The 25,081-nt window shown below is 49.1% G+C and overlaps 1 protein-coding gene across 1 annotated transcript in view; it reads right to left on the reverse strand.

The window, feature by feature from the left end:
- LOC123070161 (uncharacterized) overlaps positions 1-13,317 on the reverse strand; it is a 19,978-nt gene extending 6,661 nt beyond the window's left edge. The window contains exons 1-2 of the mRNA XM_044493194.1: positions 13,114-13,317; positions 12,559-12,836 (exon numbers count right to left, since the gene is read on the reverse strand). Coding sequence (XP_044349129.1) covers positions 12,559-12,836; positions 13,114-13,151 — 316 coding nt within the window. The 5' untranslated portion in view covers positions 13,152-13,317. The remainder of the gene's footprint in view (positions 1-12,558; positions 12,837-13,113) is intronic.
- Positions 13,318-25,081: the final 11,764 nt, after the last annotated feature.

Genomic DNA, 25,081 nt, shown 5'->3' on the forward strand with positions numbered 1-25,081 from the left:
GAGGTGGCGGTCTGGACAGTATGAGCACGACACCAGGAGAGGGGATTGTCGCTGATCGACCTGCTCGTCCAGCACACGCGGTCATGGCCAGGCTAGGGCACCTCGCTGCTGTGGTGGCACCTGCCGTTGTCGCTCATCGAGTTCGGCTCCGCCGACCTCCCAGCACCGCTCGCCCACAAGCTCACGCTCGGCAGGTACCTTGCCGTCGAGCCACGAGGAGAGGCCGTGGTGGATGCTTGCGATGCTGTGGAGTGGTGCAGGTCGTGGTCGTGTGGTCTTCAGGAGTCCAGAGGAGTGGCCAACATGGACAGTGAAGGAGGAGCACAACTATACAGAGCTTACCGGGGATGGGCCGTCGCCCGTTGGTAGAGACCATGACAGCCGGTGATGGTTGCAGGCACGCCAGGAAGGAGATGTGACAGACGACAGCAGGTCGCGCAGCACGGTCAGTCAGGCGCCTCAAGTAGTGTGCAGAAGGAGTAGAGGGGCGGACGGGAAGGCATGGAGGTGCGATCGGCTCGGTCAAGGGCGGGCCGGAGAGGTACAGGCAGGAGGAGGCGTGAAGGCGTCCAGGCGTGCCGGCCAGCAGGTGGTTGTCCACGCGGACTCGCATGACTTGGAGCAGCGTGTTTAGTGGCCAACGGCGCAATCGATGGTGCGTTGTAGTTAGCAGGGCCACCAAAGGTGGCGGCACTTGCTCCTAGACTGACGGCCGCGCTCGATTGTGGCGCGGTGCAGCATTGCACGTCAACTGTTCGACGAAAACGTCCACACATGAGATGTGGATGAAAGAGAAATAGAACTATAGCCACATGGACATGACCCGATCAAAACCATGCTGAGTTGGCATTAATACTGCTTCAGTTGAGTCAGGGGACAAAACTTATCCGGTTTCAAGAATTGGAGGTGCAAATTGTCCAGTTTCATAGTTGAGGGACGACATCTAGACTCTGCCAAGAGTTGAGGGACGAAAAGTATACTTTTCTCTATATTTTATGTAGGTCTTATCTATCTATAAGCGTTTTGCTGCCATGGTTCACACTCAATTCTCTACACCTATTCGTGTGTTCCATACTGTCTGCTGGAGAGTATATCTCCAAGATGTTGCGTGGAGTTCTTGCTGAGCAGGGTACTCTTGCTCAGTTTTCTTGTCCTGGTGCTCATGCTCAGAATGGCGTCGCTGCAAGGAAGCATCGTCACCTTCTTGAGACAGCTCGTGCGATGATGATCGCCGCCTCTCTTCCACCTCACTTTTGGGCAGGGGCTATCTCCACTTCCACCTATCTCATCAACCTTCAGCCGTCCACTGCTTTGCACGGTGGCGTTCCTTTCGAGCGTCTCTTTAATCGTTCTCCTGATTACTAGGCGCTTCGTTTGTTTGGTTGTGTTTGCTATGTTCTTCTTGCCCCTCGTGAATGCAACAAACTGTCCACTCAGTCTGTCGAGTCTGTAGTGATGAGCATAAGGGCTATCGTTGTTGGGATCCTGTCGGTCATCGGATGTGTATTTCTCGGGATGTGACTTCTGATGAGTCTCATCCCTTCTACTCGCGTTCATCTTCCTCGACCTTTTCAGTGGAGGATATTTCTTTCCTCACTTTTCCTGACATGCCTACCACTCATGTTGAGCCCTTGCCTGTTCGTCGTACTGCCCCTGCTTCTCCGACTGTTGAAGACCAGACGCCATCATCTCCCATGGTTTCCTGACCTCGCTTGTCACGGGATTCTGCACCTTCATCCCCAGTGTCTTCTCCGTCACCTTCGCCTATCTCGAAGACTCGTATTCTTCCATCTTTTCCTCGGTATTATACTCGTCGTCCGCGTAATGTAGATGTGTTTACTAATGTGCCATCTACCTCGTCTCAGCCTACTTATGGCTTGCGTCCTCGTCCGCTTCCGCCGGTTGATCGCCTTGGTTTTCCAAGCGCTAGTGCTGCTGTTCTTGAGCCGACTTCTTATCATCAAGCTATTGTTCATCCCGAATGGCAATTTGCTATGGCAGAGGAGCTTGCTGCTCTTGAGCACACTGGCACATGGGATCTTGTTTCTCTTCCTCCCGGTGTTCGTCCCATCACTTGTCACTCGTCCGGATATCTCTTACCCGGTCCATATTCTGAGTCAGTTTGCCTTTGCTCCCACTTCGGTTCACTACAGCCACCTCCTTCGTGTTCTCCGATATCTTCGGGGCACTATCTCTCACAGTCTGTTCTTTCCACGCTCCAGTTCCTTACAGCTTCAGGCCTATTCGGATGCTACGTGGGCTAGTGATCCCTGGATCGCCGTTCACTTTCCGTTTGCTGTGTTTTTCTTGGTGGTTCTCTCATTGCCTGGAAGATGAAGAAACAGACTGCAAGTTCTCGTTCGAGTGCGGAGGCTGAGTTGCGAGCTATGGCTCTTTTGACGGCAGAGGTGACTTGGTTACGATGGTTACTTCAAGATTTTGGTGTTTCTGTCACTACACCTACTCTGTTATTGTTTGATAGTACAAAGCATTGCGCGTGATCCTGTGAAGCATGAGCTCACCAAGCATATTGGTGCTGATGCTTTCTATGCGCGCTGGTGTGCAGGATTAGGTTATTGCTCTTCAATATGTGCCTTCCGAGTTGCAATTGGCGGATTTCTTTACGAAGGCCCAGACTAGAGCGCAGCATGGCTTCTATTTCTCCAAACTCAGTGTTGTTTATCCACCATGAGTTTAAGGGGGGTGTTAGAGTACTATTTATATAGCCATGTAGTCTTTTGTACTTACCTCAATGTATAAGGGGTACATGAATATATACTGGCCTATGGCCTCATGGGAATACAAGTTGCATATTTCCCAACAATTGCTTCGTAATTCTTTTTGGCGGTTTTAACAGTCATTGGCGTTGAGTGGCTACGCAAGTTGGGACCCATCCATTGGGATCTCAGGAACATACAGAAAGATGTCTTGCAAGCAACACGAGCAACAAATCTCTCCTACCTTAAAAATGCGCAAGGTGTTTCGCTTCACACGCGTACCACTCCTCCCTCGTCACACCTCACGTCAATTTTCCTTCCCACGTCCCCGCTTCCCTCCCATGATTTTTTTCATAAAACTTTGAAAACGGACCAACAACCATATCCAATCACGTATGGCATACCAGGTCTCACCCTCGCCCTCGCCACCTGTCCGGCATCAAAGCCCATCTCTTTCCCTGCACAAGATCACAACCGCCACATCGTGTGTGCCTCCCGCCGCATCCGCCGCCACCGCGGCCCAATACGTCACTCCCCTCTCCCCATCTTCCAGCCAGCCTCAATAAGCACTGGCTCCCGTCTTTTCCCGGATTGAGCCGTCCAACAGGTCTTCTGCCAGATCGCGCTGTCATCCACTATCACCGTCTTCCACCGCACTGAATCGGTCGCCGCCAACAGGACGCCTCCACCCCGCCCCGCCCCATCTTCCAACACTGGGACTCCATTCTTACTAATCGTAGCTGGCTGGACCTGTTCGATCAGTGCATACAGACGTACTCAACCCGGGACAAGCAGGCTCTGCTTCCAAGGTACGCAACAGCAGCAACACTAGGACATAATAATATAATACACATCCAGCAAAGTACAGTGATTTATCCCAGCTTAGTTCCCTTTTAGTTTTAGTCATAAACCATTTTAGTTGCATACGTGAAGTCTGCCCTCGAGTTAGTACAGACGTATAGGAAACTTGTGATGCATTCTAACTCAATCCAGTAGATAGAAGTATTGCCTTCCTCTTCTGGTGAAGCTAGCTGCTGTCATTTCAATTCATTTCCAAACAGGCTCGATGTAGTGCTATTGAGTTCCATTGGTTTATTCTTTGGATGGCAGTGAACAAGTACATTCTTTGGATGGCAGTGAACAAGTACATTCTTTGGATGGCCATGATCTATTTTAAGGTGGTGTCGATGAAGGGGTACCACTAATTTGTACTGCAGCCAAAGTATTTATCACATGCATTGCTTATACATAATTTCATTATTTCATGAGTGTTGTTTTCTCAAAAAAGAAAAAAATGTGGAGTCTGTATCAGTTTGCTTTGTTTCAAATGTGATACAAAAATTAGAAAATGCTGTAAATTTTGTTTACATATAAACCTACAGTTGCTTTGGCATTTATTGAAGATTAAATACTTATGTATAGCACCCAATGTTTATTCTCATGGTGAATCATTCTTTCAGTGTTTTCACAACTGTTAGACCGGGTGAAGAAAAGACCTAATTCTCCCACCAAGTTTGTTGTTGTAGCCGCCTACCATTGTTAGGGTGGCTGAATACAAAAATGCCAGTAATGTTATACGAAAATAAGAACACGGTCGGGTGCTTGTGGGTATAAAAAGAACTTCATATGTTTGAATATTGATGGCCAGCCGGCCAGCTTCACTAGAGGGAAACAGTCATGGAAATGCTTGTGATCCCTGAACTTTGACAAACAAGTGAAGTATCACACTATCACTGCTTCACCACTAGCTTTAAGTTTGTATCATTTCCTTTGAGTTTAGTGTACATAGTTATGTTAGCTACAGTTGTACCTTGTAAAGAATAATTTTTACGAATGCATGATTCTTGTTTCTCTACTCCATTATCCCTTATACTCCGTGTTTTCACCTCCAACCTGATATTGCCTTATAATGGTTACATCATCTAAACCAATCTCTACTACTATCAAAAGAGCAAACATTTTCTTTCTTATTGGCACCCCGTTAAGTGTACATCAATTAATCATGATCGTCTGATTATCTAAATCAGTAAAATATAACAGACCAGATTAATGTAATGAGAAATCATGGGTGCAATTAGTAGCAATTTTAAATAGGCAGATGAATCTTTCTAGCGGACGGAAGTTTCCAAGGCCCACTGCAGCAACTTCCCCGTCCGTGTGCCCCGCTTTGGCCCAAGACGCCGCACCGCATCCTTCCTCCCGACGTACTCTCCTGCGTCAAACAGCCTCCGTACCCACGTTACCGCCGTTGCCCCGGTCGTCCATCTGAGCGTGGACCCGCCTCGCGCCTCATGCCACCCGCCGACACTTTGCGAAGCTACGGCATCGTCCCACCAGCCCATCCCCGTGTGTGCGCCGCCCCACTGTCCCATTGCCGATCCACACCCCCTCGAGCACCGCCCTACTTCCGGAGCCCATGCCAAAGCCGTTCTTCCTCCCGTGTGCACCATCTCGCTGCAACGCACTGGCACCGCCTCGCCCCACATCTTGCCGGCTCCCAACCTCCCGCCTACACAGCGTCACCTCGCCTCGCAACAACGGCCTCTATCCCGCACGATCTCGCCTAACCTCTCACCGGCGCTGCCGTAATGCCTACACCGCCTCCGAGTCAAGGCGTCGGCGGCGCCCTTCTTCCATGCTGAAGGTGAGGCATATTGATTCCTCCTCTTCCGAACTCACTGCTTTTTGTTGTTGAATTGCCCCTTTTAATTGTTTGGTTAAGGTACTCTTTCACTGCTTGTGATGGATTTGACAGTGGGATTTGATAGTGATTTTGGCGTGGATATGAGATCTCTTCTTCTGCTCCTTCCAATCTATCAAATTGATTTTCTGTAGCTGAGTTGATCCTCTCATCTGGCGGGCTCAGGGGTACTTACAGATGAACCATGGGTAGTTGCAGGAATTCCCCCAGCAGATGAACCATAGGTACTTGCAGGAATTCCTCTCATATTCGGACTGGGGGATTACATTCATCATGTTGGACGTACTACACCTGGTGATAAAGGAAAAGCAACTGTATTGTTATTCTTAATGCCCCAGCAATTAGAGGAATTCCATCTCCCTAAGGGTAATCAATTCTCTGCCGAGATAATATGGCCTTTCTTTCCCTCTAGAGTCAGCTCAACAAGCCTACAGATTCTACATTCTAGCGTAGGACTCACATGCCATGAAAGACATCTTTAATCTTCATGGTCTCAATTTGAATGTAAAATGCTTCTTGAAGATTTTTGTGGGATCTCTGTTTTTTATTTCGCTGATATACAGTTCGCAGTTATTTTACCTAGCATGTAGAAGTAAACCTGTCTTTTGTTAATTTTTCAGTGAGCATCTCCGATAAGTACTTGGCCAATAGTATTTTCATCACCGCTAATGTTTTTGTTGAGTGAAAAGGTTCTCCTCTTTATCTTGCGTAAACTGACTTCACATACCAAATTTGTTTTTAATGTCCAATTCTTCATGGTCTCAATTTTGAAATTTTAGGCAATCTCTGATGGTTCTCTGTTGGACAACATCGACGAGAAGGCAAGATGCCAAATTATTTAAGGTTTGCTTCTTGCCTCCTTTTGATTTAGGTGGAAATTAGTTCACTGACCAATTCTTTCTTTTGATGTTTTATTTTGGTTTTTCTATTGTAGCCGAGGAACTAGCATGTTTTTACAGGATTGATCGATTCGTTTGATTTTATTCCTGCAGTTGTAGTCCAAAGTGTATAAGTACAATGCTTCATTTAATTACAAGGTCAAAGTTTCCACATGCAGACAAAACACTGAATCTAGATTAGCCAACTTGTACACCCAAGCTAAATTTCCTGAAACATTTGCATATGTTTCTTGCTTTCCCAGTGCCTTACACCATTCAATGTTGTCTCAGTTTTCTTCTCTTATTTCTCTCAACAACATATTGTATGAAGGTGACAAGCTGGTACATAGCCGGAATACCATTTGACTTGGTTCTAAATCTTAGATGACCGCTGGTCTATACTTATATGGATTAACATCCCAATGAGTCTTCTTCTCCTCTAGATTGTTGTACCCTCTGATCATGAGTTAATGCAAGAATTAACAGGATACTTTATCTTCGTATAGGAGAAGAGAAATTCAAAAGTGGTTAGTGAAGAGGAATTCAGTGCCATGTCATGTGGATCTCAAGAGCTAAAACACAATATGTGTCAGCCTCTCATCCTAGACTAACTAATCTGGCAGCATGAGCAAATATTTATCATTTTTGTTTTCTGTTGGTCCAGTCCATTTGGAGGATCCTCACTGGCATCATGGTTATGACTATGTTTGATGGAAGTGATGATGTGATACTAAAATTTAGCTTGAGAGCATGTATAGCTCAGGCTTCACATTGTTTCCTGATTAACGAAGTCATGATTTGCCACTACCAAACAACGACCTATCTAAGAAGTTATCCTACAATTGGTTAGATTTTTTTTATGACTGATGCATTGTGTGTTAGTCTAGACGTGCGTTGCACGTGCACGCTTACTAGTAAGAGAAAACCTATTATAATAACTTAACTGGTGAAGTGTGATACATAATCTAAATAGAATAGTTGTATATAGAATAGAATAGTTGTGCCCCCATTGCAATGCACGGGAAGTTACCTAGTTACTTGGACAGGAATACCTTCTCGGTCAGTGATTAACTGACTATACACGCACTCCACGACATCGGCATAGCTCTTATAGAAGATATGTTCACAAAGATTGATGACCTCTTCACCGAGCCAACTATGTTGTCCCAGCGCGCACCCGTGACAACAAAATCTGGCTTAAGCCAAACGTGCCTCATGTGGTCGTGCGACCGTATTGTTACCCCCAACATTCTCATCCGGCCACGTGACTCCGCCTTCCCTTCACTTAAACCCCTTGTCACAGCAAGATGGCTCATGGCATTTTTGTGTCGACTATCGTACCTTCAATGAGCACATGATCAAGGATAAGTTTATGATTCCAATAGCCGACCAGTTGTTGGATGAACTTTGAGGCGTGCAAATTTTCACTAAGCTCAACCTTTGCTCCGGCTACCATCAAGTGTGTATGCACCTCGACGACATCGCCAAGACAGCCTTCCATACACACAACAGCCACTATGGGTTCCTTGTCATGCCATTCGGCCTGACTAATGCCCCAGCATCTTTCCAAGCATTGATGATATCCTTCAACCTTTCCTCTGCATATTTATAGCTCATCTTGGTTAGAGCACCTTTGTCACCTACGTGCTGCTCTCGGGTCTTACGCCAATAAATACTCTTGCTTAGGTGTTCCAAGTGTACATGTGGCACAGACTTGGTGGCCTACCTTGGCCATGTGATCTCGACAAAGGGTGACGGCATGGACGAGGACAAGGTGCGTGATGTAGCATATTTGCCAACCATGTGTTATGTTCGAGGTTGGTGTGGTTTCCTCAACGTTGCAGATTCCTACCGCAAGTTCATTAAAGATTTCGGCGGCGGCACAACTCCGCTCATAATGCTATTAAAGGAGTCGTTTCGGTGGAGCGTTAAGGCTGAGCAGGCATTCCAAGAGCTCAAGTGTGTTCTTGGGTCAACATCGATACTTCCAATGCTAGACCTTACTGCTAGTTCAACGTATAATGCGAGGCTTCCATGCCTTGATGTCGTCATGCACTCTTGACCTTTTTCAGTTGCCCAATTGCTACTAGGCATGCCAAGTTAGCAGCCTGTGAGAACTGAGATGATTGGGTTCAGGCTGATCAACATTGGGGACCGTGCTTCTAGGGGTGTAACTTCCTCTTCCGGGCCGACCACTATAGCTTGACGTTCCTCCTCAACCAACGGCTCTCAATGATCCCTCGACATCAATTGGTGAGCAAACTCTTCGACTATGACTTACCGTAGATTACCATCCTGGACGTCTCAACACTATGAGCCCTCTTCCGGTGTGACACAGAAGTGGCTACCACAGCCTACGCCCTTTCAATGCCTATGTTTGCACTAGACGACTAGCGCCAGAAAATACCAGCAACACCACTCCAACGTTGGTGAACCTCTGTAACAACATTGTCAATGGCGAATGAGGTTCGTCATGGACGTGTCGACGATCTAATTCTCCATGAGTGACGTATCCACGTCATTCCATCCTTGCCATCAATTTCATCTATTTTGGAGTAGGTTCACTCAAATCATGAAGGCGTGCACAAGACTCTCCACATCTTCATGCAGACTTCCATGTGCCATGCGATCATGCATTTGTTCACAAGTGGGTAAGGGTGGTAGGAACCGGATCCCTACCAGGGCGTGGTCTCAGGTTGTAGGGGTGGAAGGAGGGATGGCGTGGAGGAAGGCGTGGTCGCTGGCGCTGGGGCGCTGTCGTTGCGTGCGCGCGCGCGCGCGCGCGAGCGCGCGCGAGAGAGAGAGAGAGCAGGGGCAGCGGCTAGGGTTAGGTCTTCGGGCTCCCTAAGGAAGCCGAGCAAATATGATTGCTTCTTGCTTAATCCCAAAACGGGTCCTTACACGAGTTTATATAATCCTCCTAATAAGATAATTGGGCTAAGCCCCTAATAACAATAAGATAACTGGGCCACAACTAACTGGGCTAAGCCCCTAATATGCCGGTCATAACATCTCTCCCTGCCTGCACAAACAACTCATCCTCGAGCTGGAAGGCGGGCAGATCAACGGTCATCAAACACCTCCGCGTCAACTAGGGCGGGCTGGTCGCCGAGCCCGGCGGCGTCGGGGTCCTCCTCAATGTAGTCTGCAACCTCCAAGTAGAAGAGTCGTGGGTAGACGTGGCCCGGTATGTAGGGCTCGTCGCAGTTGAAGCACAACCCTTGGCGGCGACGCTCGAGTTGCTCGGCTGGGGTGAGCTGGCGAAACGGGTGTGCCGCAGCCGCGGCGAGGGGTGCCGTGGAAGCCTAGGCAGGCCGACCCTGCGCGGGAACTTCCGGCTAGGGTGGCGGCCCAGCGGCCTGGGGCGGTGGCGCCTGCTGGATGGCCACCGCGCGAAGCTCGAACGCGCGGGCATAGTACATGGCCGTCTGGAGGTCCTGTGGCCCGCCATCTCCACGTCCACGCAGATGCGGTCCGGTAGGCCACCGACGAAGAGCCCAGCCCGCTGATGAGCCGAAATGCCGGAGGCGTGGCACGCCAGTTCCTGGAAGCGGTCGGCGAAGTCTTGCACCGAGGTGAGGAACGGAAGACGCCCAAGCTCCGCCAGACGGCTCCCGCGTATAGGCAGACCGAAGCGCAAGAGGCACAAATCGCGGAAGCGCTCCCATGGTGGCATGCCGCCCTTGTCCTGTTCGAGGGCGTAGTACCACGTCTGCGCGGCTCCTCGGAGATGATATGAGGCGATCCAGGTGCGGTCGGACGCGAGCGTGCGCTGTCCCCTGAAAAATTGGTCGTATTGGTTGAGCCAATTCAGGGGGTCGAGGGTGCCATCGTAGGTCGCGAACTCCAGCTTGGAGAATCTCGGTGGCGTCTGGACGTGGACGACGGGCGGGTGCACCTCGTCAGCACGGCGTAGCAAGGATGTCGGGGCCGAGTAGGCGGGCATCAAGGTGCCGCCCTGGAACAGGGGCCCGTCGACACTAGTGAAGGGCTCGGCGTAGCCCGAGGACCCGTCAAACTGCATCACCGGGTGCGTCGTCGACGAGGGGCAGCACGTGCGGCCCGACCGAGGCCATCGTGTAGACCGGCTCAAGGGACCCAGCGAGCCAGGCCGGTAACGGAGACGGCGACGGTGGAAATCGGACCTGGTGGATGGGCACCCACGGGCCCGTTGTCGGGATGCCCAGGGCCGCGGTCGCCGGTGGCGGCGGCTGCAGCTGTTGCCCCGGCTGCATGGTGGAGGTGCCGGGGTTCGTCGCTAGTGGCGGCTGCCATGGCAGCTTCTGCATGGCGGCGGCGACGGGGGTCGCCGAGGACGGCGGCTGCTACGGCGACGGGGCGGTGACGAAGGGCATAGGTGGCTGCGGCCCATAGGATCTCACGAGTAACGTGTAGATGCCCGTGACCGCCTGGGTGAGATCCTGGGTGGCAGCCGTCATCTCCTCCGAGGTGAAGACGACGGGGACGGGCGCGGCGGAGGTGACTGACACAGGCAAGAGCGGGGCGCTGGCCGTGGTGGCCATCGGGGCGATCGTCGCGGTCGACAGCGGGAGGGTCGGGGTGGGCGGCGGCGAGGACATGATCGCACCGAAGCTATCTGATACCAAATTGGTTGGAACTGAGTCCCTACCAGGGCGTGGTCTCAGGTTGTAGGGGTGGAAGAAGGGATGACGTGGAGGAAGGCGTGGTCGCCGGCGCTAGGGCGCCGTCGTTGCGTGCGCGAGAGAGAGAGAGAGAGAGCGCAAGGGCGGCGGCTAGGGTTAGGTCTCCCGGCTCCCTAAGGAAGCCGAGCAAATATGATTGCTTCTTGCTTAAGCCCAAAACGGGTCCTTACACGAGTTTATATAATCCTCCTAATAAGATAATTGGGCTAAGCCCCTAATAACAATAAGATAACTGGGCCACAACTAACTGGGCTAAGCCCCTAATATGCCGGTCATAACAAAGGGCATGTTCTACGTGTCAGAAACAAGACAGAGCACCTACACGCTACTGATCTACTACAACCGCTTGACAGTCCATTTACTATTTGGGCTGACGTCTCTATGGACCTCATCGATCCAATTAGAGTTCCCATTCCCAGCTCTGCACTTGGAGACAAACCGCTGCCTATGTAGGTGTTTGTGTATGGTCCTAGATAGATAATAGGCATTGTCCCCATGAGAAACAGGCAGTAGTACCCCTCGAAGCGCAATCTGGGCAGATCTAACGTAAGACGTCTCCACAGGTTACTCACAACAGCTAGAATTCAGGGTAGTAGGATCTGTGTGGTCAGCAGTAGTAGCGATAGAAGGGCTTTGGGGCTAGGTTCGATGGAGTTGCATCGAATCAAGACAGTAATTATTACCACACAACAAACCATATTTATTACCAATTAGTGCTCACACTCAAATCTTATCATTGTTTATGTAATAGAGCTAATCAACCAAAAAACAAATAAAACATGAATTAATTGTGAATTATTAACACTTACAAAGTATAATAGTTTATAAAAATGTATTAAGTTCTATGAATTTGCCCCCAGGATTTTTTTATTGCAAATCAAGATGGTTATGATAACAGCACTAAGTATTACATATACAGCGAAATATATTCTACATGGCTAGTTTGTTAAGGTTCTCACACAAAATTGTTCCGATTGACCATGCATCCTTTCTTTGATACAGCTATATGTTTTCCTTTATGTGATAAAAGATAATACCAAATATAAATAAATAAAAATTAATGAACTTTCCAGTTCCAAAACTTGTTGAAATTCAAGATGATTATTATAACACTAGTTATTACATATACGGCTAAACATATTCTATACAGATAGCCTTTTGCTTGTCCTTACAATGTTAGCAAGTGGTGCTCACACAAAAAACTTACCACTGACCATTCATCCTTTATGTTATAGAGCTAATAGACCAACTTACCATTAAAAGATATTGCAATTCTAAGAAAAAAACAACATAATAACGAAATACTACTTCTACTCTTATAGAGACGCAATATTAACAGTCTAACACTCATATTGGCCACTATTTATAGAGGAACAAGAGTAGTGTCCAGATTCTAATCATGCATTACCAATCACCAGATTGTATGTAGATATTTAAGATATAAATCTGGGACGCAGATCTACCTTCTGCTAACCAATTTCACTAGAACAATCAAAATATACCTTGCATTTTAAAAAAATCAGCCACAAACTTTCAAATGATGAATCATATAACTTATAAAAAATGAGCAATACTGGAAAGAGATTTGCATCACTTACTCTCAGCACGGTTTTTGACATGACATACGTCGAGAAACGAGTTTTTGTATATAGACCCATCGCGATGGCTACTATTTGTAATGATGGTGGCCGATGTTACATTGACCTTCTTGGTTTCCTTCCTCATTTCTGCTCTATCCTTCCCTTTAGTGATGCCAACTTGTTCCCCCAGAGGATTACTGAAGGTGCAGAAAAAGGCATTGCCGAGGTGGCTGGGCCGATTCATTTGGCCATGTAGTGCAATACTCCTTGCCATCAAGAAGGATTCATAAGCAGATCTATTATCAAAGAGCAATATTAGAATCCGACTCAAATAAGATGCACACCTGCTATCTAATATGCAGGATAGAAATGTAAATGTAGTCACCGGTTCTAACTCTAGCTCAACAGAAATTAAATTTCCCACTTCTAAAAAACAAATACAAATTCCAATTTCCACCGGATTAGGGGTGGATAACATAACCAGCAATAAGACTTGGCCGAATACGATTCACGCCCAAAATTCAACGTTAGTCCCAATAAAAAGCCAAAAATCTCCACAACGCAAAAACGCACAGGGAGCTAAGGTACAGAATCCGCCGCAAGTGGAGCATCTCTTTCGCAAGTTCGGGAGGCGCCCACCGAGGAGAGCGAGTTGAGAGCTGATAGGGGGGAGAGGCCGAGAGGGCACCGCTTTGGAGATGAACGAGACGGCGCGGAAGAGACACACCTTAGGGTTAACAACCCGGCTACTCACCCTCGAAAAAAAAGACGAATACTCAGGGCATCCACGGGAGAAGTAATCCTAGACGTAGAGATCCACCGGGACCAACCTCAGCCATCGGTGAACTGCAGATCTATGATAACGCTGAACTGGACCTTTCCGTGGTTGACAAATGGCCGCGTTCGATTTTGGCCCACGTCGGAGACTCTTGGAAAATAATTCAGGCTGAACATGGAGTGGGCTTAAGTGGGACTCACTGAGCCCATCCCACTAAATCATGGGAGCAGCTAGTTGGCGAGCGCTTTGGAAGCCTCCCAACGATCATTTGGAGGTGCGCTCTCACTGGTCGCCACGTGTCACGCTCCGGGTGCTTTCTCTGGATTTTGTTTTTCTTTTTTTTCACGCGTTTTCGGCATTTTAAACGATTTTTCTGGGTTTTTTTGACTTTTTAGTTTACCACCGATCTTTTTTTATCTTTTGAACCCAAAAAATGGGGAAAAAAAATGCGCAAAAAACACTTTTTTTCTTCCACTTCCTAAAGGGGGGTGAACGGTTGTGTTTTCGCGAAAAACATGTTTTCGGCTTTTTAAACGGCCATGCTTTCACGAGAGGCACAACCATGCCTCTCTGAAACAAAAAAATACATGTTCCTTATTTATTTTTTCTTCCTCAAGAGGCAAGGTCTTGCTTCCTCGAGAGGCACGGTTGTGCTTTTGTGAGAGACAAAGTCATGCCTCTCGGGAACTGAAAAAAACATGTTTTCTGGTGTTTTTTCTTCTGCGACAGACACGTTTTTGCTTTCACGAGAGGCACGCTCGGAAACGAAAAAACGTGTTTTCTGTTTTTTTTTCCTTCCACGAGAAGGTACGGTTGTGCTTTCGCGAGAGGCACGGCCGTGCCTCTCCGAAACGGAAATAAACGTGTTTTATGTAATTTTTTTCTTCCGCGAGAGGTACGGTTGTGCTTTGCGAGAGGCACGGCCGTGCCTTTCGGAAAGGAAAAAAGATGCTTTCGGTTCGGGTCTTTTGTCTGTTTTTTTGTCCATTTTTTCGTGAAAAAAATGTTCGTCAAAACCTATCAACACAAGATCTAATTTTAAAGATCTCGACGGGAGGAATCCAATGATGAAAACGATTCAAGATTTGGACACATGATTTAAGAGATAATACATTTTAAATAAACGGATGTACGAAAAAAGGGAAAACTCCTAGGTTGCTACAAGTGGCGCGCGCATGCAGGGCGCCACTTGTCGCAACATGAGGAGATGGGAGTGATCTTTGAAAAAAAATACTCCTTAATTAGTGATTTCGCTTAATCATCTCTGTTTATATGGGAAATGCAAGAGAGCAACTAGTCAAGAAGCGCTCCTTATGAAGGCGGCGAGCGAATGATTCGGAGCGCTCCACGTGCTAGTTCCCTATTTTTCCTGTCCAGATTTTGGTTTCGTACCTTTTGAAGTTCGCCCATCGTACTACTTGTGTTTTTTGATTTTTCTCTTTTCGCGCGATAACACATAGAAAACCCCAACATGCGTCATGTTGGTTCCATGTTTCCTGTATTTTTAACTTTATGTATTTCATTGTATTTTCGGAAAATGGAGATTTATGGGGTGATTACGGATGAGGGCTTCCAACACTATCAAATGTCAATTTCCACTAAGAAAATAAACTTTCTATAACATTACAACGCCTCCGGTGCGCGGCTCCTGCTCGCCTTCAACTCGTTAAATTTTCATAAACATCTTGAAGGGGGGCATAGGTCGAAGTGTGTTGGCTGTGCATCTTAGTGCATCCGGCTTCGCTAGCAAACGGTGCCTCCGTCGCGCAGCTCCTGCTTGCCTCCGACTCGTTAAATTTTCATAAACATCTTGAAGGGGGCATAGGTCGAAGTGTGTATTGATCTTGCAGTGCGTTGGTCATGCAGCTTGGTGCATTTGGCTTCGCCGGCGCACGACTCTTGCTCGCCTTCATTTCATTAAATTTTCATAAACATCTTGGAGGGGGCATAGGTCGAAGTGTGCGTTGGTCATGCAGGGTGTTGGTCATGCAGCGTGTTGGTCGTGCAGCTTGGTGCATCCAGCTTCGCCGGCACACGGCACCTCCGGCATGGGTATGAATCCTCTAGAGGCACGGGAATGCACTGCTGCAGAGACATCCTATACAAACAACTTTTACATCCTTTTCACGACAGACTTTTAAACCATCGTTTGCGTGTGTGTGTGCGCGCGATAGGGGGTCCTTTCAACACGACCCAGAAACCGTCGCTGATAGGTCCTCCGGTCACAACGCAGGGTAAAAAGAGCTCGTGTGGGGCGAGCCGTCGGAGACAGTTATACGGGCCCAATAGTTGTACATCCCACACAATGAATCCCAGACAAATGTTTTCATTCGTATGTATATCGCACACAATTTTTTATGTGGAAATGTTTGTGCAACGTGCCTTAACGCAAACATTTTCAGGCAGAAGTCGTGTGTGATTTTTTATTGATCCAACACGCCTGCTTCCTAGAAATTGTGTGGGTTGTTTGACTCACCGCCCGTGTTGTATTGGAAATTTTCTACAATAGAAAAACCCAATAAGCAGGCTAATTGGCCTATCATTGATAATCCATTTAGTAATCAAATTGACATTTCATATCAAACACACCATATATTTCATATATGTATTATGGCAACCAGGATTTCATAATTGAATTATATCAGCGTACAACATCAGATAGCTTCAGCACTCAGTTACACCATTTAGGAATGTAGCTAGCTACGCCATTACACAACAACACCAAGTTTCACATGCAACATCTAAAACCTTTGGAAAGTAGCATCCTATACGGTAAATAGACAGATGAATCTCATCTGAAAAACTATTGAAGCGAAAGGCGAATATTGAGCCTTCAATGATGTTGAATGTTCTTGCAACCTTAGTCTAGTGGCTATGGATAATTGCCCACCCAACCATCGTCCTCTTAAGGAAGACTTCAATATTGTACCATGGGTGTTGAATAAATACCTTCCAGACGCCTTGCTATCGGCAGGCTCAATCCCCACAACAAGACCGAACCCAAGTTCACTACTGGTTCCTATCCCCAGCCCTGGATCGGCTCGAGGAGCTCAGCCTTCATGCTAGACATCCTTGCTCGTTGCCGTTGTCCGTGTTCCACCTCGTGCCCACGCTGCGCCGCACTACATTCAAGCGGTGCATTTTCCCTCGGATCGATATCGCATGCGCTCTCCTAAACTTAAGCACCTCGAGCTCATTGCCATCCGCATCTCGAAGGAGGATTTGGAGCGCCTGCTCGTCGGGTGTACATCGCTCGAGTACCTTCGTCTTCATGGGATGGATGGATTCAGTAGCCTCCACATCACCTCGAGGAATGTTCGTGCGACTTATGCGCATTGCTGGCGCTGCCCAAGGCTGCCACTTGAGGTGTTTCACGATATTGTCATTGAGAATGCGCCTTTCCTCGAGAGATTGCATGTACATGATAAGTTAGGTCCAGCAAGAATCAGGGTCATTCACACACCGGAATTGATAGTTGTCGGTGTCAAAACCGGCGGATCTCGGGTAGGGGGTCCCGAACTGTGCGTCTAGGCGGATGGTAACAGGAGACAAGGGACACGATGTTTTTACCCAGGTTCGGGCCCTCTCGATGGAGGTAAAACCCTACTCCTGCTTGATTAATATTGATGATATGGGTAGTACAAGAGTAGATCTACCACGAGATCAGAGAGGCTAAACCCTAGAAGCTAGCCTATGGTATGATTGTTGTTCGTCCTATGGACTAAAACCCTCCGGTTTATATAGGCACCGAAGAGGGTTAGGGTTACACAGAGTCGGTTACAATGGTAGGAGATCTACATATCCGTATCGCCAAGCTTGCCTTCCACGCCAAGGGAAGTCCCATCCGGACACGGGACGAAGTCTTCAATCTTGTATCTTCATAGTCCAGGAGTCCGGCCAAAGGTGATAGTTCGGCTATCCGGACACCCCCTAATCCGGGACTCACTCAGTAGCCCCCGAACCAGGCTTCAATGGCGATGAGTCCGGCGCGTAGATTGTCTTCGGCATTGCAAGGCGGGTTCTTCTCCAAATCCTGTGTACCTGTTGAATGGCGTCCGGCTTCCTGTAAATATTGCGCTCCTCGGCTTCCACGCCCAATAATGGCCATCTTCCACGTGTTGAACGAATGCGAAAAGCCAGGCTATTTTTACATTTACCCCCCTAGCTGCGCAAATGAGCCACCTATAAAAGAGACGAGGATCTAGATCCGAATCACACCATCCTCCCTTCGCGAGCATTCATCAGAGTGCATCTGACAGAAATCCATTCCATCATGGACAGTCGACGCGGCTCCTCCTCTCGCCCTCCCCGCCCTCGACCTGGAGATTGGGAGGGATGCTCCGTCCCGTACAGCAAGTTAGTGACGCTCCAAACCAAGGGATTTCTTCCCCAGCCTTCATGGTTCCGGTTCGAGTAGGACTCGCCACCTATAAGGGCGGAAAGCAAGCGGAGAGTGTCCCCAGCCCCTCCAAAGGAGAGCGGGTATGCCTTGTCTCTTATTTGATAAGAGGGCTCGGATTTCCAATTCATCCATTTCTCCGGGGGCTCCTGGAGTTCTACGGCCTCCAGTTGCACAACCTTACGCCTGCCTCCATTTTGCACATTGCGGGCTTCGTGGCCCTTTGCGAGCTGTATTTGGGCATTGAGGCTCATTTTGCACTGTGGAAGAAGTTGTTCTGCCTTGTGCCCCGTTCTCAAGAGGGGTTAATATATCAAGTGGGCGGAGCCGAACTATGGCGCATCGCCGGGACCGGGTATCTATTCGGAACTCCGAAGAAGGCGTCTGAAGACTGGCCTTCGGAATGGTTTTATATAGAAGATGTCCCCTGCCGGACCCTGTTCGGATCGGCCTCCCCGAGTTCAATAACGCTCCTTTGAAGAAACGCCTAAGCTGGTGTCCACGGAGCCCTCAGAAGGAAAATGACACGGATGTCCTTTACTTGATGAGCCGAATAAGGTTGTTAGCTCATTCCGGACTGACCATGATCGGGGTCATGGCCACATGCATTATGCGAGGGGTGCAGCCGCTCCAGTATAGAGGCCACCCCATGTGGGATTTCAACAGGGAGGATGATGCCACCCGCTGCGGCCGTAAGGGGCCGGGATCGGCCGCCGATCTGATGAAGATATTGTCCGCATTGTACAAGGGAGAAGAGGAGGAATTTCTCCGCGTCAATCCACGGGACGGATTTTCTATGTACAATCCTCCAAGCTGGGTAAGCGGACATTTCTTTTTGCCCATCCGATCCATATTCCCATAGTCAAGTATCTCATTTTGCGATTTCGACGCAGGAACTGCGCTAGGCCGTAAGGGATATAAACAGCCCGCCTCCACAACCCGAGGATCCAGAGCGGTTCCTCGATCCGGCCTCCCAAGAGGATCCGGACATATCGGTGGAGCTGATTGATGGGGTATTTCACCAACTGAGCATCGATAATGCCTTGGTCGCCATTACGGCCGATTACCCCGGAATACTTCCAGCCTCACAGGTAATTGAGACCGAAGTCCCAACACTTTGAAAATGACCCATCCGTGCTTATTTTTTATCACCGTATACCAATGGTGTTTCGCAGGGGAAGTCCTTGAGGCGGAAGGACGAGCCTGGGACGGCTAGTCAACAAGGGACAGCAAGGCCCAACAGGCTGAAAAGAAGTGCAGTCCAGATTGAAACGCCGGTGCAACGGTATGGCGTGCCATCTTACTCCCAGATTTTATTCCCGGGAGGCATACTAACGCTCGTGCCTTTTCAGGAAGAAGAGCGCTCGCCGGACTATATCCGGAGAGGTTGCCAATCAATCCTCCGCTCGCCAGGCTCCAAAGCCAGGTCTAGAAGTGGAGGCGAACACGAGGCGTGCGTCGGATGCTCCCCCGACAGAGGATGCCGACAGGTTATCTGCCACCAATTTTGAGGTGGAGAGTGCCATGAATCACAAGCATCGCCGGACAGTTCTTCGTGACGCATGTTTCTCCCCAGAGGCATTGGATGCCTTCAATTCGGGAGATGCGCACCTCCGTGCCACTCAAAATGGTCTAGCCAGAGCCACATAGCAGTATGTAAAAGACATACGGGTGAGAAAATTTTACAGTTATATATGCCAGTAGCCCCCGAGACTTGAAATAGTTAGAATAACTGATTTAAGGATCATTTATTGTGCAGGATCTTACAGAAAAGAATACCGAACTGTCCCAGGAGCTGGAGGAGTGCAAAGCCCAACTTGAGGCCGCACTAGCCGCAGCGGGGGAAGCCAAAGAGACCCCCTCTGGTACTATATGCTTCAAAAGATAAGTAATTTGTGAAGTGCAGCGTGTGTATAATTCTGACAATAATATTGCAGATGGTGCCGGGATAGATCTAGACAAGCAACAGCTCATGCGCCGGTTAAAGGCCGGCGAGAATGTGCTTACAAGGGTGAGGCAAGAGAAAAATAATCTCCAAGATGCCAACACCCAGCTGGGTGAGGAACTAAAGGATGTTCGTGCCCAGCTGTCTGACTCCGTTAAGGAGAATCGGCGGCTTCGACGCAGCATTTTTAGTAAGTGCTTGAACGAACTTTGAAAAAGAGTTCGGCGAGGAAGTCGACTAACAGAGTTATGTCTGTAGGTATGCTCACAGGCCGTCCTGCAGAGGAAATGCTCGGTTCTACGGGTGACCTTCTTCCCGAGCTCTTGCAACTGCACGAACGAGTTCGGCAGGTGATGAAAGGCGTCGCCCAGGCCTTGTGGCCATCTATCTCCCTACACGAGGCCTTGGAGAGCTTGCAGAGAGGCTTCAGGGAGCGCGGCGGCGCTTCCGCTTATGGAAGATATCGGCCTGCCGTCAAGGCGCCAGGGAGGCCTGGGCCATGGTGAAGACGCGGTACACGAAGGCTGACCCAAACCACATGGCCGAGGTCGGACCTGTGGGGCCCGATGGGAAGGAGATCCCTGTGAGCTTAGTGTAAAGCCAAGTAGAATTGGCCGCAAAGTATTCCCAACAGGACGGTAAACTAGACAACCTGTTGGATGGCATTGAAGAGGAATATGCCCAGTCAAGTTGACTATGTAATTTAAGATGACATGTAAAATGCCTTCTAGCCGGATTGTAGATCGTTTGTCATAGCGGACCTTTTTGCTTCAACCTTGGGACCCGATAGTCCGGAGTGTGTCCGAATACCCTCACAGTTATGGAAGAAGCGAGGCATGCGTGGAGACCAGGCGTAGGGGTCATTAGTGCTTTATCAGACAAGTGCCCAACTAGTTATGTTATATTACATGGTTAGTAAGAAACATCTTCCAGGGAGAATAGTTCTGTTAGGGGTTCCTTTCCCTGGGAGGCATGCCCTAAAGTGCATGTCCGGACTGCGAAAAATGCAGAAAAACATCTGGGGGCAGATAAATAAATAAATGAGAAATCATCTTTTAGTTCACCGACCGAATATTCCCTTAAGAACGCTAGCTTTCGGCTTCACCCAGTCTGAGGTACACATCCGGCTGACCCGGCAGTAACAATCGCAGAGGTGCTCCCTTTACCACCTAGCCGAACAATCGGGAACGTAGGGGTAAGCGCAGGAGCCAGGCAACCCAGCTTGGCCAAATCTTAAGTCATATCGATGCATATAATGGTGAATAAAAGATACATGCGGAAGTGTGACACATGTGCTGGGCATGAAGCCCGTATAAATAAGCTTCTGTTAAAGAAGCCCCCAGGTATAATGAGCGCGGATAGCGCGTCAAGTGTGTGCGAACAAAGCGCGAACGAGCCTTCAAAGGCTGTAAGAGAAAAGGAGGGAGAAGGGGAGAAATATGAGACAACTATTGTATAAAATATAGACGGAGGAAGGAGACGAACTCAGAATCTGGCGCTAGGCGTAGAATCTTTGGAGACGGGCTGCGTTCCATGGGTTTGGCTCGAGTCGGTTATCCGATGCATCTCGCAGACGGTACGCTCCACCGGTCAGGACTTGGTCGATGATAAAGGGACCTTCCTATTTGGGCTTGAGTTTGTCCTTTTTCTTGTCCGGCAGGCGTAGAACTAACTCGCCAATGTTGTAAGTTTTGGCCCGTACTTCTCTGCTTTGATATCTTCGAGCTTGCTATTGATAGAATACGGAATGGGATTTTGCCACGTCATGCTCCTCCTCCAATGCGTCCAAACTGTCCTGCCGATCGAGCTCGGTTTCTCTTTCTTCATACATGCGCACGTGAGGTGAGTCATGAATTATGTCGCAGGGCAGAACTGCCTCTGCGCCGTATACCATAAAGAATGGTGTAAATCCGGTGGTGCGATTCGGAGTGGTCCGCAGCCCCAGAGTATAGAGTCGAGCTCCTCTACCCAGTGCGTGTTAGATTCCTTGAGGGACCGCACTAATCTGGGTTTGATGCCGCTCATGATTAGACCATTTGCTCGCTCAACTTGACCGTTAGTTTGAGGGTGATAGACTGAAGCATAGTCGAGCTTGATGCCCATGTTTTTGCACCAGAGTTTGACCTCGTCGGCCGTAAAGTTCTTGCCGTTATCAGTGATGATGCTATGGGGGACGCCGTAACGGTGTACGACCCCTGATATGAAGTCTATCACCGGTCCGGATTCGGCCGTCTTAATAGGTTTGGCCTCTATCCATTTGGTGAATTTATCCACCATGACCAGTAGGTATTTTTGCTTGTGGGTTCCTCCTTTAAGGAGTCCAACCATCTCAAGCCCCCAGACCGCGAAGGGCTAGGTTATGGGTATATTTTTGAGGGCGGTGGGTGGCATGTGTCTTTGATTAGCAAAGAGCTGGCAACCGACGCATCGTTGGACTAAGTCCTGAGCATCTGCCCGGGCCATCGGCCAATAAAATCCTGTACGGAAGGCATTGCCTACAAGGGCTCGGGCTGCGGCGTGGTGCCCGCCGAGTCCAGCATGAATTTCAGCCAGAAGATTCCGCCCTTCCTCTTCGGAGATACACCTTTGAAGGACTCCGGTTGTGCTTTTCTTGTAAAGCTCTCCCTCATGAACCTTGTAGGCTTTAGATCGCCGCACTATGCAGCGGGCCTCATTTTGGTCCTCGGGAAGTTCCTGCCTGGTTAGGTAGGCTAGGAATGGTTCCATCCACGGGGCGATGACTGCCATTATTACGTGGGCTGAGGGTGTTACTTCGTTGGCAGAACCACCAATTGTGTCAGAATGTTCGGTGTCGGGCAGTGCGGTTGGGTCAGGGTTATTATTTCCGGACTCCCCCTCCTATAGTACGGATGGCTTAAACAGCCTCTCTAGGAAGATGTTGGGAGGGATGGCATCGCGCTTTGCGCCAATGCGTGCCAATACGTCTGCTGCCTGGTTGTTATCCCGGGCTATATTGTGAAATTCGAGCCCTCGAACCGAGCTGACATTTTTAGGACGGCGTTGCGATAGGATGCCATTTTCAAATCCTTGGCATCGAAGTCTCCATTTATTTGGGATATTGCGAGGTTCGAATCCCCGCGCACCTCTAGGCGTTGAATGCCCATGGAGACCGCCATCCGGAGACCATGTAGGAGGGCCTCGTATTCGGCTGCGTTGTTGGAGTCCGTATACATTATCTGGAGTACGTATTGAACTGTATCTCCGGTTGGGGACGTCAGAACGACGCCAGCCCCCAGACCAGCCAACATTTTGGAGCCGTCGAAGTGCATGATCCAGTTGGATTATGCGCCGTACTCTTTAGGGAGTTCGGCTTCAGTCCATTCGCCGACGAAGTCAGCCAAAACTTGCGACTTAATAGCTCGTCGTGGCTTATAGGTTATGTCAAACGGGAGAAGCTCAATGGCCCATTTGGCAATCCGGCCCGTCGCGTCGCGGTTGTTTATAATGTCGTTAAGGGGTACTTCGGAGGCTACTGCTATCGAACACTCTTGAAAGTAGTGTCGCAGCTTCCGGGATGCCATAAACACCGCGTACGCTATCTTTTGATAATGCGGGTACCGTGACTTGCATGGAGTTAGGATAGTGGACATGTAGTAAACTAGTTTTTGAAGGGGGAACTTGTGTCCATCCGTTTCTCGTTCGACAACGAGCACCGCGCTCACAACTTGATGAGTTGCCGCGATATATAATAGCATTGGTTCGCCCATGTTGGGCGCGGCCAGGACCGGGTTTGTTGCCAATATGGCTTTTATTTCTTCGAGTCCGACCGTGGCGGCATCCGTCCACTCGAAGTGTTCGGTGTGTCAGAGGAGGCGATAAAGGGGTAATGCCTTTTCTCCCAAACGGGAGATAAAGCGGCTTAGAGCCGCCACACATCCAGTCAATTTTTGTATTTGTTTGAGGTCCTTTGGGATATCCAATTGTGACAGAGCTCGGATCTTGGCTGGGTTTGCTTCAATTCCTCTGCCGGATACAATGAAGCCCAAGAGCTTTCCGGCTGGTACGCCGAAAACGCATTTCTCCGGGTTGAGCTTGATGTCATATGTACGGAGATTATCGAATGTGAGCCTCAAGTCGTCTACTAGAGTTTCCACATGCTTGGTTTTAATGACCACATCGTCTACGTATGCCTCCACTGTTTTGCCGATCTGGTTTGCCAGACATGTCCGAATCATGCGCTGATATGTTGCGCCGGCGGTTTTGAGCCCGAAGGGCATTGTGTTGAAGCAGAATGGGCCGTATGGGGTAATGAATGCCGTTGCGGCTTGGTCAGGCTCTACCATCTTAATTTGGTGGTAGCCGGAGTATGTGTCGAGGAAGCACAATGAATCGTGTCTTGCGGTAGCGTCGATAATTTGATCGATACGGGGGAGGGGGAAGGGATCCTTTGGGCAAGCCTTGTTGAGGTCCTTCAAATCGACGCATAGGCGCCAGGATTTGTCCTTCTTTGGTACCATCACCAGGTTTGCTAGCCAGTCCGGATGTTTTATATCTCTGATGAATCCGGCCTCCAATAGTTTGGCTAGCTCCTCTCCCATGGCCTGTGAGGGGGTCCTGGATTAGGGGGTGTCCGGATAGCCGAACTATCACTTTTGGCCGGACTCCTGGACTATGAAGATACAAGATTGAAGACTTCGTCCCGTGTCTGGATGGGACTTTCCTTGGTGTGGAAGGCAAGCTTGGTGATACGGATATGTAGATCTCCTACCATTGTAACTGACTCTGTGTAACCCTAGCCCTCTTCGGTGCCTATATAAACCGGAGGGTTTTAGTCCGTAGGACGAACAACAATCATACCATAGGCTAGCTTCTAGGGTTTAGCCTCTCTAATCTCGTGGTAGATCTACTCTTGTACTACCCATATCATCAATATTAATCAAGCAGGAGTAGGTTTTTACCTCCATCGAGAGGGCCCGAACCTAGGTAAAAACATCGTGTCCCTTGTCTCTTGTTACCATCCGCCTAGAGCCCCAGACGCACAGTTCGGGACCCCCTACCCGAGATCCGCCGGTTTTGACACCGACATTGGTGCTTTCATTGAGAGTTCCTCTGTGTCGTCATCTTTAGGCCCGATGGCTCCTCCGATCATCAACAACGATGTAGTCCAGGGTGAGACTTTTTTCCCCGGACAGATCTTCATATTCGGCGGCTTTGCACTGCGGGCCAATTCGCTTGGCCGTCTGGAGCAGATTGAAAGCTACGCCCCTGGCCATCAGGTCAGATTTGGAAGTTTGAACTATGCGGCTGACGTCCGCAGAGAGTTGATCTTCGACGGGTTCGGGCCATAGCCAAGCGCACCACACTGTCACGATGGGCATGATCTAGCTCTGCCGCCGAAGAGTGCCCTGGGGGCCGCACCTGTGCCCCCTCCGACCCTTAGTTCGGAGCCGATTGCGCC

This window comes from Triticum aestivum, chromosome 3B, assembly GCF_018294505.1.
Source record: "Triticum aestivum cultivar Chinese Spring chromosome 3B, IWGSC CS RefSeq v2.1, whole genome shotgun sequence".
NCBI lineage: Eukaryota > Viridiplantae > Streptophyta > Magnoliopsida > Poales > Poaceae > Triticum > Triticum aestivum.